Source organism: Schistocerca cancellata, chromosome 1 (genome assembly GCF_023864275.1).
Source record: "Schistocerca cancellata isolate TAMUIC-IGC-003103 chromosome 1, iqSchCanc2.1, whole genome shotgun sequence".
NCBI lineage: Eukaryota > Metazoa > Arthropoda > Insecta > Orthoptera > Acrididae > Schistocerca > Schistocerca cancellata.
The window spans coordinates 1091130606-1091146353 of NC_064626.1; the positions used below are offsets into that span (position 1 = coordinate 1091130606).

The 15748-nt window shown below is 40.5% G+C and overlaps 1 protein-coding gene across 1 annotated transcript in view; it reads left to right on the forward strand.

The window, feature by feature from the left end:
- The window catches only part of LOC126091397 (GATOR complex protein MIOS), a 234303-nt gene that overhangs the window by 187042 nt on the left and 31513 nt on the right, over positions 1 to 15748 (forward strand). Inside the window, exons 14-15 of the mRNA XM_049907059.1 lie at positions 5628 to 5838; positions 12328 to 12512. Coding sequence (XP_049763016.1) covers positions 5628 to 5838; positions 12328 to 12512 — 396 coding nt within the window. The remainder of the gene's footprint in view (positions 1 to 5627; positions 5839 to 12327; positions 12513 to 15748) is intronic.

Here is a 15748-nt window from a genome sequence, read left to right on the forward strand (position 1 = left end):
CATTCTTTGTCACTCAATCTCCACATTGACTTTTGTTTTAATAAGTATGTAATATTAGGATCATTTATATTTGTATTTCCCAGAAACATCCTAAAAAATTGAGGTAATGAGTGTGTCATCAACATAAAGTCATATCATTTTTAACAGTTCTTGACTGAAGGTCAAATCTAAGGCTCTCATAAATACTGACCATACATATTATGCTCGACTGATAACATGCAAAACTGAAATGATATACTTTCGAACAAGTATACAGAATACTTATGTGATTTGGGGCAGAGACTGACCTGCCTCATTTCCATAGAACTTAATTTATTGCATATCACTGTTCATGAATTATCTTATCACTGTTCATGATTTATATTTAATTAATTCATATACCATTTGCTGTAGCACATCATGATGTAACAGTTTGCAGGTGTGTAAATTCTATACCAGGGGGAATAGAAAGCATTCTTTTTATGTTAAGCTCATCCCATACTAAGTCAGGTGGTGCAGTGTTTAGCAAACTAGATTCGAATTTGGGTGGATGAAGGTTCAAATCTGCATCCGGCCATCCAGATTTAGGTTTTCTGTGATTTCCCTGAATCCCTCGAGTCAAATGCCAGGGTGCTTCATTGGAAAGGGCACAAAGGATTTCCTTCCGCAACTCTGAAATATTCTGAGCTTCAGCACCATCTCCAATGACCTTAATGTCAACACTGCGTTAAACCTTAACTGGCCTCACTTAACTTCCAACGACAATGTCCAGCAATTTCTCAGCACGAAAGATAGTTTCCATTTGATATTTCCATGATTGAGAATTACTTCTGTCACATTTCTGGATACTGAAAATCTTTGATTGATCCATCTTTTGCATTTTAACTTTCAAAGTGCAAACCGTCAATGTAATTGAATTCTCTTCAAAGACTTGATTGACTTAAGGAAAATTAAACATTATCCTAGTTAGTAAACACTTTTTACTGGACCTATAGCCTGTTGGACAGGCTGTAATAAAGTTAATAGAGTTTGGAATGAACAAGTTTTATTACTTGAATAGAGAAGAATGTACTTTAAACACAAGACACAGAACAGAAGTAACAACTCACCATGTAATTGTGGTATTGAGTGGTCGACAGATACAAAAACAAGACCATCCACACTGCTAAGCTTTCAGAGTGCCTCTTCCGAGGAAATGAATACATACATGCAAAGGAAGTTTAGAAAGTAAGTAACACGTGTTATTCCTCACTAAGACCACATCTTATCAAGAGTGGTGCATTGTCAGGTCTACTGCATAATGGATAGCAAGTGTATCATAATGTGCAATGGAAATGGCACTGCAATTGCAAACATTCCCCAAAGATGAAGTATGCAAAACAGTACTATTCGTATGGCCAATACGTGTAATTGCACTCAGTGGCCTCAGGTTTGAGTTCTGGCCAGATTGGAGATTTTCTCTGCTTGTGGACTGTGTGTTGTTTTTTCCTCATTGTCCTTCATCATCATCACTGATGCGCACGTCACCCAATGTGGCATCAACTGAAGTAAGACTTGTAACCCAGTGGCTGAACTTCACTGGATGGGACCTCCCAGCCAACGGAGTCACGGTTTTTTTTCCCCCCTGGTAGTATGTAGATCAAATGCAATGTTGCATCAAACTATAGTGAAATTGTGCCAATAATTTGACTTCTTCTGCATTCTCAGTGTCCTCTCCATAGTCTCCCTCTTCCCCTGTTCTATTTCCCTCTTTCAGTTTACTCTCCTAAGTGATTGTGCGCCACTCACAACTTCCTCTGCCTCAGAAATAATCATTATTCAAATAAATTTCTTTCTAGATAATAATGGAATACATAGATAATTTTAAAAAATCTGTTCCCAAATAAATTATACATGGATAAAGGAATTATTGCTCTCTGCAAGTATAAAGAATTATTTGTTAATTTATATTTGTTACTTAAAAGATGGATAATGTAGAAGCGTGGGCAACTGTTGGTGACCCGCGGACCAAATTTGCATAATTCCTTAAGCTTGTGAGCCCCCTTGTCATGATGTAACAAATGGTTCAAATGGCTCTGAGCACTATGGGACTTAACATCTGAGGTCATCAGTCCCCTAGACTTAGAACTACTTAAACCTAACTAACCTAAGGACATCACACACACACATCTGAGGCAGGATTCGAACCTGTGACCGTAGCAGCAGCACGGTTCCAGACTGATGCGCCTAGAACTGCTCGGCCACAACAGCTGGCATGATGCGACAGCAATGCTCATAGGGCTGAAGTCAAAACTATGAAGTCTACGACTTTAATGTTTATGGTGTAATGTACCAATATGAATGGCACTCCTTCCCTGACATGCCAAGCCACCCCAACAATTTAAGGCCCAAAACACATGTTTTTGAGAGTACATTCATTTTATGTTCATCCGGAATTACTCCTCCAGGTCAGATTGAAACCAATCATGAGCTGGATGCAGTCCACCAGCTGCTGGTTGCCCACCTGTGATGTAGAATATCGCCACATTTTCTTTGAATACTTCTCAAACAGAAATGTGTCGTGTCATATGTAACCAGTGTTTGTTCATGTGGCTGAGTGCAGTTTGTATTTGATGAGTAATTTGTTAATGCTTTATAAAGTAGTGTGCCTCATAGGCTCAGAAAAGTTTCAGACTACCCATAGGTTTGATCCCCTATTGATCCTATCAGTTTTTATGTCTCTTATAACTTCTTTCACCTCTTACAGTGGAAAAAAAAAAATGCAAAGTCAAGTTAGCAGCTACTCTCCCTACACGGCCATATCAAATTAACTCTGCACTTGCCAGTGGTTCCTCCGCTCCCTCTCTTGCAAACATTTGAGAGTAGTCTGCATACCTAGGCAAAGATGAGAATTTAGCCAATGGAGACTAATCTCCAACACCTCCCTCAGCTGTACTAATGCTGCTAATCCTATTTGATATGTTTAAATAGTCAAGCAATTCTCTTGTGTTTGTGATGCTACAAACTCAATGATTAAAGTATGAACTCAGTAGTGATTGGTAATGATAACTATCAACAGACTTAAAATCTAACGGCTCCTAAAGTGACATTAGCCATAGCGCATCACAAAACTTCAGAAATGTGATTCTTTGTGGAATACTGTGGATATCCAAAATAATTAAATGTTTTTTGGACTAACTCTGACTAGGAAATGACACCAACTTGTCCTCACATCTTAAGGAGAAAAAAAGCACACTCGCAAGATATCAGCCCCAGCAATTGATCTTGCATGAAAATTTGGGGCATAATACTGGTAGTACCCTGTTATGACCTTCTGAAAGTACAGTTTTGAACTTCTGCATGCACAGGATGTTTGTCAGTCACTCAGACCCACTGCAGCCCCCTAGTGCCTGAGTGTATACATTGGAGTTAGTAAGATGTTTGTGAAGCACCGACTTCGCATTATTGACATGCTTTGTTCATTATGTCAAAGTGCCCATTTTCTGACCTGTAGCATGTGCCAGAGATCACTTTGATTTGAAGGTTTTTGTGTTGTGATTCAAAAATGCAGTGTAAATGAATGAAACAAGTTAATATCTAATTAAATAAGTACCATAGTGATATTTAACCACTAACATAGCTGTGTTTTTTCCTTTTTTGTGTATTTATTTTAAAGCTCACTATAGTAAAGTGCATTATGTTTTCAGGAGATGCGCTATTCTTCAACATGATTGGCATGATTAAGCTGTTTAACTTCATTTCATAATAATTCTCCAGTTGCGTAGATTTATTCATTTTTGTTTTGATGGGTACATATAGCTAGAGAATATTAATGCAAGATCGTGATGTTTCCTTCTGAGTAAGCTTGTGTTACAAGGAGGAGTAATTTTGCGGTCCAGAACTAGGTTTGTGCAGTTACATAGCGCTTTGGGATGTAAAAATTTCATGAGGGACGTAAAGTACATAAGAGCTCTTAATATTGCAACACACTGGCAGCTGGAGCTGAAGTCTTTTTTTCCTTCTGGTACATCATTGTTTCTTTTGAACTGCAGTGGATTATTTTCAACAAATTTGAACTGCAGTGGATTATTTTCAACAAACTTCATGGGAGTATAAATATACTGTGGAGCAGTAGTCAGAATGCCAAACTCTGTAAACAGATGTCTGCAAGATCATTGTGGGTGTGCACCAATTATTACTCTTACAGCAATTTTTGAGTAATGAAGACCTTCTTTCTTAAATATGAGTTACCCCTGAATGTTACTACATATGACATTACTGAAAGAAAATATGTGAACTTTCAAAGGAAGTGAAAAATGAAAGGTTTGTGGCTAAGGCCTCCCGTCGGGTAGACTGGTCGCCTGGTGCAAGTCTTTTGAGTTGACACCACTTTGGCAGCTTGCGCGTCGATGGGGAGAGATGATGATGATGATGATGATGACGACAACACAACACCCAGTCCCTGAGCGGAGAAAATCTCTGGCCCATAATCAATCTCTTTGCATTTTAAATTTACCTTTTATTCATAACTTTTTTTGTTCACAGATGATGAATAAATGTTTTTATTTGTGTAAGTGAACAAATTTTTTCCAATACACATTTTTATTTGTTATTCATGAATAATGATAATAATATTTATCTGGACTTGTTGTTTTTCATTTTTTTTTCAACCCCGCACGTGGCTGATCTCAACAATGGCAAATTGCTATTCCATGTGCTTGCTACTGTCTCTCCCTCCCACCATCTACCCCTTCTCTTCAACTATCCTCCTGTTCCCAGCTGCTTTTCTCCCCTTGCCCACTCCACCCAATATTAGCCCTTGTGCCAGGTCAACTGCAGTGTCAGGGCAACGTAACCATGCAAGTTTGTGTGTGTTGGCATATATGTCTATTCTGCTAGCTCTGAAGGAGGACTCATTCAAAAGCTCAGCAACATTTTCAGTTTCACTCTTCTACCAACCACCCCATGCCTCAACTATATGGTGTGTTGTTACCTTTGCTCTTTCCATTATCAATAAGACTAAAGCAATGTGTAACCAACATTTCAAAAAGAAAATGCACTTTAAGAAAGAAAAAAAAAGAACAAAGCAGAACAAAGGTGTTATCTGAATGGTACAGAAATTGGTAGATGTGATGTATCTGTACAGACAAACAAGTGATTCTATTTCAGAAAAATTGGATGACTTTTCAAGGGATAGAGCTTCACAAATTGAGCAAGACAGTAACACGTTTGTCCATCTCTGATCCTTATGCAAGCAGTTATTCAGATTGGCATTGATTGATATAGTTGTTGGATGTCCTACTGAGGGATACCATGCCAGATTCTGTCCTCATACAGCTCATTATCTTTATGCTGTGTCCACACAATGCAGTAGCCAATTCATGTCCTGAACTAAGTTAATGCTGTCTCTAATTACTTTATTGTTGACGAGGAGATAAAATCTAACCTTTCATCCTTCTTCCTCCTTTCCACAATGACTGTGGTAACTACATACTTAACTTTTATTTTAATTATACTTACTTTTAGTTGCTACTTGCTGTTTTGTGACTTGTTCTCTGTCAGATTATATTTCAGATGTTGACTACAGTAATGTTTATTCGTGTCAAAATAAATAATAGCGGCATTAAAATTAACTGTGTAGTAATTTGTTTTCAATATATGTATTGCAGTTACCGTGATTTACTGGACACTTGGCAGCTGTGGAATCAAAGAGCACAATTTGACATTGTATTCAGAACGTGCTGTCCCAGTAAACCACCAGCACAACAAGTTTTCGTCTCATGCAACTTTTGTGGCAAGAGCATATCAGCACAGATGCAGGGTCATAATAAAAATAGAGGACCATTTGCTCGTCTGGGTACTACAGCACAGAAACTGAAGGTCAGTGAGATTGTCATTCTTATACAAAATTGTCATTGACACAAAACAATTGGTAATGTATTGTAATGTCATAACAGCAATCAGGATCAAATCCAAAACCATGGACATCAGTGATGCAAAGCACTTAGCACTGAAAGCACATTTATTACAAACACCAACATACAGACACAATCAAACTGATCTCCTGGATGGAGAGTGCTGTTGTTCATGAGAGCGTGCTGAAAAGTAATGCCTCCCAATTTTTTATTCTGCTCTCGGTTTTGTTTGACATATTGCATGTCGTCCATCGCTGATACAAACTGCAAAACTCTGCCACTAAAGGACTCCGAATTGTAGAGTGCAAAATGGCAGTGTGTGACGTAACTGTGTTAGTATGTGAGAAACGGCATCGTAGTCGAGTTTCTAATTGCAGAAAACGTGCCTGAGCATGGGGGTCAGTGGTTCTTAAACAACATTGTGACAGGTGATGAAAGCTGGTCCACCATTTTGGGCCTGAAAACAAGAGAGCATCAATGGAGTACCGCCACAAAGGATCGCCAACACCAAAAGAGTTCAAGACCATGCCATCAGCAGTCAAAGTCATGCTCACAGTTTTCTGGGATGTTCAAGGTGTGGTGCATTTGGAATTCGTGCCTAAAGATGCCACCATAAACTCTGCAAAGTACTGTGAGGCTCTCAGAAAACTGAAGAGTTCGTCGACACATTGAGCATGACAATAGTACAACACACATGAGTGCCGAGACATTTGGAACAATCTGATGCCTGAGGTTCAATGCCAACAATCACCCTCCACACAGTACCGACGTGGCCTCATCTGATTTTCAGCTGTTTCCATAAATTAAAGAACACCTTTAAAAAAGGGGTGCAAGCAGAGATGAGGTTGTGGCGCCATCAACAAAGTCAAATGTTTTGCAGTGACTGTATCAGCAATCTGGTCTCTCGTTGGGAGAAATGTGTTTCTTGCCAGGATGACTGTGTTTGGAAACTATTATGTAGAGTTGAAGAGTAAGGATGTAAAATGTTAATAAAGTTTGTTTTATTTGAAAACCTTTAAGGGTTTTCATATAAGAAATTTGCAACCATTACTTTTTATCATGCTCTTGTTTACAAACAGAATATTTCAAAATATACAAACACTATAAATAAACACAAAAAATTTTGAGAACATCCAGAAACGGTATATACTAAATGAAAAATAAATGATGGTGGTTGGGTTTGAACTGGCAACCTGCAGCACGCCAGCTAGTGGTAGTAACCACTATGCCACACTGCATGCAGCACAGCTCATGGCATTTTACCATTCTTGGAGAAACAGCACCTCAATGTCTCAGAAATTCTCATTGGTGCTGACTACAACACCATGGATCTTGATCTTCCCGTTACATTCTGGTCATGTTGTCAAGTCGTCTTCACTGTAATGAGTGCCAAAGACAGCCCCTCTCGTGGAAGCTTTGCGGTAGTTGAATAGGTCTTCAGGTTCCTTGAACCTCCTATCATTGATCTGCACCTCTGGACTGTAATATGCCTTCATATGGAGGTCGTGGATATGTCTCTGTGCTTTTGTCTTCATGATGCAGGGTTGTAATCCTCGAATTCATATGTGATGCCCAGCAAGTGTTGAAGGGTACAATGTAGTCCAGAGTAGTGCTTTAGTCTTTAGTCTCCACACAGGTGTAAAATGCCATACCAAGGCTCAAGGGCTGTAACTCACTGGTTGGTGCTTGTCATTGTTGCTTGGTCCTTCTCCTGGGCATCCATTGCCCATATACAAGCCAGGTCTCTTACTCCTCTGACCCAGGTATGTATTTCACATAAATGTTATGATTATTGTCAATTTGAAACAGGAACAGTGCCCATTATCATTTTAGCCTTGTGATTGTGAAGCTGGTAGAACTGTGTGAAGTCCGTAGTGTCTCACTTTGTGTATGTTATACGCAAATGTCACCACAGGAAGAGTTGTATTCAGATCTCTCATTTCGACATCAACATACATTGAGAGCATATTTGCAATGTCTTATTAATATGTTCTGTGAGCCCTTTCATCTGTGGATGGTAGGCAGTTATCATCCTGTGGGTGATGTAGCAATGGAAACTGTCTCTGAGACTAGTCTGGACTGGGAATTCTTTCCATGATCAGAGATCATTAAATTGGGTATTACATACTTCAAAATGATGTCTTCTCCAAGGAACCTTGTAATATCTGAAGCTTTGGCAGGCAGTACAGCTTTGGTGACAGCATAGCAGTTGAGGGAGCTAGTGCAGACTATTATCCATTAATTCCTGTTTGTCGACTTAGGGAACCTTCATAAGAGGCCCATTCCAATTTAGTAGAATGGTGCTGCTGCAAATGGAATCAATATCAGATGCCACAGAGGTAATTGTGGCATATTATTCTGTTGCTATCATTACCCAAATATTGTCTAATGAATCAGTGGAGATCTGGCTTGTGATACCTGTATCTTATCCTGTCCAAAGTCTTCATGAATCCCTGGTAACCAAATGTTGGAATGTCATGGAAAACTTCAAGATGACTGGCTATAGATTAGCTGGGATAATGAGGAAACATTCCTGCCAATCAGATCATAGTTTCTCTTACACATTGTTCCCTTTATTAATTGGATTTCTCCTTTGGTCAGTTCCTCCTCGTTCAAGGCTTCAGTGGTCTCCAGCAATGCTTGGATCTTTCCTCTGTTTAGCAGCAATGTCATTTAATGCAGTGATGACTGAGATTTCTTCCATGCTGCTTTGTTACACAAAAAGATTGGTTGAAAGCCAGTTGATGTCCTGTTTGCATCCATTTTGGTATATTACTGTGATTTTGTACTCCTGAAGCCTCAGTGCTCATCTCGCCAGTTGACCCAACGGAACCTTCAGGCTAGTCAGCCAGAATAGAGAATCGTAGTCCAACACAAAGATGAATGGTCTGCCAAACAAACAAACATGTTGATGATCCAAACAACTGCAAGCCTCTCTTTCTTGGTTGCAGAGTAGTTCATTTCGGACTTGGAGAGTACTCTGGAAGCATAATGCTATCACCTCTCAGCATCTTCCAAGATTTGTACTTGGATTGCCGCTATCCTATAACCACAACAAAAGTGTGAAGTTCAATAGCAGTATTCTCCTCATACAGTGCTAGGACTGGAAAAGATGTTAGCACCTCCTTGAGGACAAGGAATTAACTTTCTTGCACCTTGTTCCAGGAGAATTTGGTGTCTCCCCGCAGTAGTTTTCACAAGCGATGTGCCTTCATAAAAAAGTTCTTCAAGAAACATTAGTAGTACAAGCACACACCAAGAAATGTTTTCAAATCACGAAGTGCTGAGGAGTTGGGAAATCTGGTACTGCTCTTATTTTCTCTGGATTGGGACCAGCTCCATTGCTGTTCACCAGGTGCCCCAGGACTTTCATTTTTTTTTTTTTTTGAAGAGGTGTTTTTTGTGATTCAGGCAGAGGTCTGTAGTCTGGATTCACTTCAACACGGTTGTCAGGCCACTTAGATATTCTTCGGATATCCTCGAAAAAATGACACTGTCATCCAAGTAGTAAAGACATGAAGTCTTTTTAAGATGTCAAAGGAGGTTGTCCATCATATGTTCAAAAGTGAGTGGAGCATTACATAGCCCAAATGACATAGCTGTAAACTCATAGAACCGATCAGGAGCAGTGAAGAAAGTCTTTTCCTGGTCAGCCTTGCCAACCCCTATTTGACAGTAGCTTGTCTGCATGTCTATAGTTGAGAAATACTTTGCTTCTTTCAAGCAGTATGGGGTGTTATCAATGTACAGCAGTGGGTAGACATATTTCCTCATGATTTTAGTCAGTCGATGCAGAAATCCCATGTGACATCCTTAATGTTCACAAGCACTACAAGAGAAGGCAAAGAACTCTTTGAAGGTTCAGCAATGTCACCTTGCAGCATGTTCTCCACTTTTACCGATTTATCCATTTTTCAGCTGTCAACACCCAGCTATTGGTGGCAGCTATTTGATGGATAATTCTCACTGTTGCTATGTTGTTTTACCGTTGGCTGCTTAGTCTGTGTTAACCACTCTGGATTTGAAAGCATCCAGAAATCGTGTCAGGTTGGCTAACAGTTGCTAACATTGTTCCTCAGTCAAGCTGAATCATTTTGACATTTCAATAGTAGCTTCCTCCAATGCTTTGTCTGTAGTGGTAGCAGAACATAATTCTTCATCAATGGCAATGAGCTGCCCATCGCGGATTGATTTGGCTGTTCCTGTGCACATGTCTTTAGGTGTGAGTTCCAGCTGCTCATGGAGATTAGAGTCAGATTGGTCAGATTGAGTAGCTTTTTGCAACTGACAAAAGCTTCACAGTTATTTAAAAATCTAGATTGACAAATGGAACTTTACTTGTTGATGACAGTCAGATAACTTTGTCTTTGAATGTAAACAACAGCTCAGAGCAACTTTTTTTAAGCATGCTTATGGGAATAGCTTTGTCAATCTGGAACTCTGTTCTTCCTTGGTCTTATCATGCTTGTGATGCCTGCAAGAAGATCCATCCATCCAAGAATAATATAATGAGGACGTTCTGCTAAAATGACAAATTCAAAGGGCTGTGTTCTGTCATTGGTAGTTACTGTTGCAATACATGTTCATGTGACTTGGACATATTTTTCGTTTGTGACTCTTAACACAATCATTTTCATATCACTGACCATAGTCTTCATTAACTGGTGACAATAAACATTTGACTTTGCAGAATAAGAAGCTCCTGAGTTGACTACCATCCAGACATGCTGACTGTTGGTGATGACATTGATGAATTTCCTTACGTCTTGGTATCTGTCGGCAGTGGATGATTTTCATTTTGTGCATCTTACCTCCATAGATGGTCTTCTCACTTAGTTTTCCTGAACTAAGTTGCTAGTCTATCTCTTTACAGTGACAGGGAACACCTACAGCTTGTTGTAATTGTCAGCCGTTGACAGGCGTGAGTAGAACTGCTTTGGTGATTGGTGTTTGGCAGTGTAGTAATTGTTGAATACTTGTTTTCTTTCTCTGCAGTAACATACATGTCTAGGGCATCCACATAGGTAACATTTCCGTGTGTTGTCCTCTGTCCTCTACATGTCTGTTCTTCTGTGGGACTTTATACTCGGCAGAGGAATTGGTTATACCTTGATTGCCCAAAAGTCAGGTTGTTACTCAATGACTGCAGCATAAGTCTGATTGATAGAGTCAGTCTTCTTGGCGCTTTCTACCGGTGGCAGATATTGGTGCTAAGGATTGATACACCTTTTCAATATTCTCTGTTATCTCCTGATGTATGGCGTCGACATTCATGGCTGCTCTTTTGTGCTTACTCAGTCTCTTGGTTCTGGCTGCCATGAACTACTGTATTTCTTTTATTACTACTTGGTGTGTTTATGGTGGTCTTCCACAACTGCCATAGGGACCACATTCAGGAGTTGTCTAATTTTGTCTGACTTTTTGTTTTGCGTTTCCACAATGCACTGGCTCCACCTGATAAATTCCTTCATTGTTGTGATATCCTTCAACAAAGAGCTTGGTACTTGGCTTCTGTGAAGCCTATCATCAAGTGTGAGAAGCTGGCAGCTATTGTTGTACTCGGATTCAAAGTACGACATAGGGCCAAAACATTCTGTATATGGGACTGTGTCGCTTCCCTGTGACAATGGACTCTGTTCTTCAATTATTCTTCAACTAAATTTCTCCGGAAAACTCTGTTGGATGCCTGATGTGCTGCAGATAACTTACTGTTGTTTTAGAATTCATTGGTCTCCTGAACATACGAACATAGGGAAGGAAGTACTATTTGTATGCTGGTTCTTTCTATTCCTTGTAGATGATGACTTTTACATTGCCTAACTGGAGCCACAGTGTTGTAAATGCCCTGAAGTATCCAACAACTTCACCGAACAATGCCACGTTGTAACTACAATCAAGTCCAAATCCCAAAGCAAGACCACCAGTGTAGCACAACATTTCCTGGCTGAAAGCACGTCTGTTACAAATGCCAACATATAGATAGAACCAAATTGAACTCCTAGATGTAGAAGGCTGCCATTTATACAGACATTGAATTTTCCTGGATATAAAAACATTAAGAACATAAAAATTTTCAATAACTTTCCAGAAACAATAAATACTAAACAACAGATAATTGCTGGTGGTTGGGTTTTAACTGGGGACCTGCTGTATGCCAACCAATGACACTAACTGCTACACCACATTGCATCAAGCACAGCTTGTGGCAGTATTTTTTTTAATGAATTGGGTAGTACCCATTTGCTAATTAACACAAAACAGCTTTTACCTATTTTTCTGAATTAATTGTGTTGTACTAATTTAATTATGTGACATCTGATAACTGATCTGCCAAAATTGAAAATGTAAAGAGTTTGGCTATATTTGATATTTTTCAAATATTTTGTTTTCTTGTTATTATACTGTGTTTATTATTTTATATCTTATTTGTATGACAGTTGCCTTGTATTTTTAGATGTCAGCATGTCCTCAGTGCCGTAAACCATTACCACGATGTGCTATTTGCCTCATGCATATGGGCACAGCATCAGGCACTTGCCCTGGAGGTGTAGCAAAATTGACGGAATTTTCTTCATGGTTCACTTGGTGTCAAACATGTCGTCATGGAGGTCATGCTGGACATATGGCTCAGTGGTTCCGGTAAAGTATTATTGCATATTAGACCTGACTTTCTCCCAGTGTATACAATGTTCAAATAACTGATGGGAATGCAGGTGGGTGATGTTGTTGACAACCACCATGTAACAAAACTGTGAAATTGTTATTGCGGCAAAAATTCCAACATTGAAAAAGATTATTTGATTTCGACAAGAAATCTCAAAAGTTTGTCGATACAATTCTCTTCCATAGACATCAAGAATGCGTGATCATGGGAGTATATTTTGATCACTTTGACCTCCACCACTCAAAGATAACTTTGAGACAAATGCCAATGTTTACTGCTATAACAGTTTCCAAACATTACACGTTAGTAATTAGTTCTGCAGTGGCACATATATACACTCCTGGAAATTGAAATAAGAACACCGCGAATTCATTGTCCCAGGAAGGGGAAACTTTATTGATACATTCCTGGGGTCAGATACATCACATGATCACACTGACAGAACCACAGGCACATAGACACAGGCAACAGAGCATGCACAATGTCGGCACTAGTACAGTGTATATCCACCTTTTGCAGCAATGCAGGCTGCTATTCTCCCATGGAGACGATCGTAGAGATGCTGGATGTAGTCCTGTGGAACGGCTTGCCATGCCATTTCCACCTGGCGCCTCAGTTGGACCAGCGTTCGTGCTGGACGTGCAGACCACGTGAGACGACGCTTCATCCAGTCCCAAACATGCTCAATGGGGGACAGATCCGGAGATCTTGCTGGCCAGGGTAGTTGACTTACACCTTCTAGAGCACGTTGGGTGGCACGGGATACATGCGGACGTGCATTGTCCTGTTGGAACAGCAAGTTCCCTTGCCAGTCTAGGAATGGTAGAACGATGGGTTCGATGACGGTTTGGATGTACCGTGCACTATTCAGTGTCCCCTCGACGATCACCAGTGGTGTACGGCCAGTGTAGGAGATCGCTCCCCACACCATGATGCCGGGTGTTGGCCCTGTGTGCCTCATCGTATGCAGTCCTGATTGTGGCGCTCACCTGCACGGCGCCAAACACGCATACAACCATCATTGGCACCAAGGCAGAAGCGACTCTCATCGCTGAAGACGACACGTCTCCATTCGTCCCTCCATTCACGCCTGTCGCGACACCACTGGAGGCGGGCTGCACGATGTTGGGGCGTGAGCGGAAGACGACCTAACGGTGTGCGGGACCGTAGCCCAGCTTCATGGAGACAGTTGCGAATGGTCCTCGCCGATACCCCAGGAGCAACAGTGTCCCTAATTTGCTGGGAAGTGGCGGTGCGGTCCCCTACGGGACTGCGTAGGATCCTACGTTCTTGGCGTGCATCCGTGCGTCGCTGCGGTCCGGTCCCAGGTCGACGGGCACGTGCACCTTCCGCCGACCACTGGCGACAACATCAATGTACTGTGGAGACCTCACGCCCCACGTGTTGAGCAATTCGGCAGTACGTCCACCCGGCCTCCCGCATGCCCACTATACGCCCTCGCTCAAAATCCGTTAACTGCGCATATGGTTCACGTCCACGCTGTCACGGCATGCTACCAGTGTTAAAGACTGCGATGGAGCTCCGTATGGCACGGCAAACTGGCTGACACTGACGGCGGCGGTGCACAAATGCTGCGCAGCTAGCGCCATTCGACGGCCAACACCGCGGTTCCTGGTGTGTCCGCTGTGCCGTGCGTGTGATCATTGCTTGTACAGCCCTCTCGCAGTGTCCGGAGCAAGTATGGTGGGTCTGACACACTGGTGTCAGTGAGTTCTTTTTTCCATTTCCAGGAGTGTAGTTGAGTTCATAGTTTATACGTATCTTAGTATGGTGTAACTCGGAGTAATCTGCTTTCTGCTGCTGCTGCTGCTGGAGCTGTCATTGGCCAGGTCCATTTCATCAGCGCACTAGACCAAGTTACGTAAATTCCATGAAATAATCCAGGTACCAAGTCATTTTATAGTGGTTTATTTGTGACAAAACTGCACCACTTCTTCTTAGTGGGAGCCCACTCCACATGACAGGCTGCATAGTCACAATACTGTATTACAACAAATAGATTATTGCGCAGACTTGCGATACACTGGTTGCGTCTCAAAATTGCCTCCAACTGACCTCCTCTGAGCCTTGTGCTCCTCCTATTTATACATGTTTAGTGATGAACACAAGAAAACTACAGTCCAAGTTAATAAAATTAACAATTAAAAGTTTAACATTAATATGAGTAACTATCCACAAAACCTTGCTTATTTTATGTTGAAACTGGCATATTGAATAAAAAAGATTTTTACATAGGACACACAAGATATTTTAAAAAATACTGAAAAACAACAATGCTAACCTAATTGTTCTTAGTTATGGCTTCATTACTGAAAGAAAAATATTGCAAACATATATTTGACAAACTTCAGTCATAAGACAGAATGATAATGCCCAATCAGGCCTATGAAGGATTTTACTGTAGCAAAGTTGCTTCTTAATTTCATTGAATGCCTCTTGACATGTAGTTGTCCAATCCCAAATTGAATTTTTCTTTTGAAGTTCTCTGAGACATTGTGCATTAAGTGCCTGTGTACAGGCATATTTTGGTAAAAGTTTGCCAAACCATAAAAGGATCTAAGTTGCTTTTTATTTTTGGGTATCGGAAATTCCTGTATGGCCATGAGTTTAACTTCGTCAGGTAGAATCCCCTTTTCACTCACAGTGCGGCCTAAAAATTTTAATTCTGTCACTCCAAATTTACATTTCTCTAATTTCAGAGTCATACCTCCCTGTCTAAACTTTTTTTCCAATTTTCCTTAAACTTTCAATATGTTCTGCCCATGTGTTACTAGTTACTAAAATATCATCCACATAAATTACCAATTTGGACAATAATTCCCTACCTAAGACATAATCTAAAGCACAAATAAATTCAGCAACTGAAATGTTAAGTCCAAATGGCACCACTCAATATTGATAGCCTTTTTCCATTATATAAAAATGCAGTATACTGTCTTGAATTTGGTTCTAAAACAATTTGCTGAAACCCTGATGTCAGATCTAGACAGAAAAAATATTTTGTGTCACTGAATTTATTCAATAATTCCTCCATGGATTCAGGATGGTCAGTTTCCTGTTCAAGGAATTTGTTCAAATGGCGAGAATCCGAAACAGCCTTATACTTCCATCTTTCTTAGAAACAACAACCGGTGGGTTATTGTACTGGCTGCTGCTCCTTTCCACTATCCTCCATTTTAGCATCTTCTGT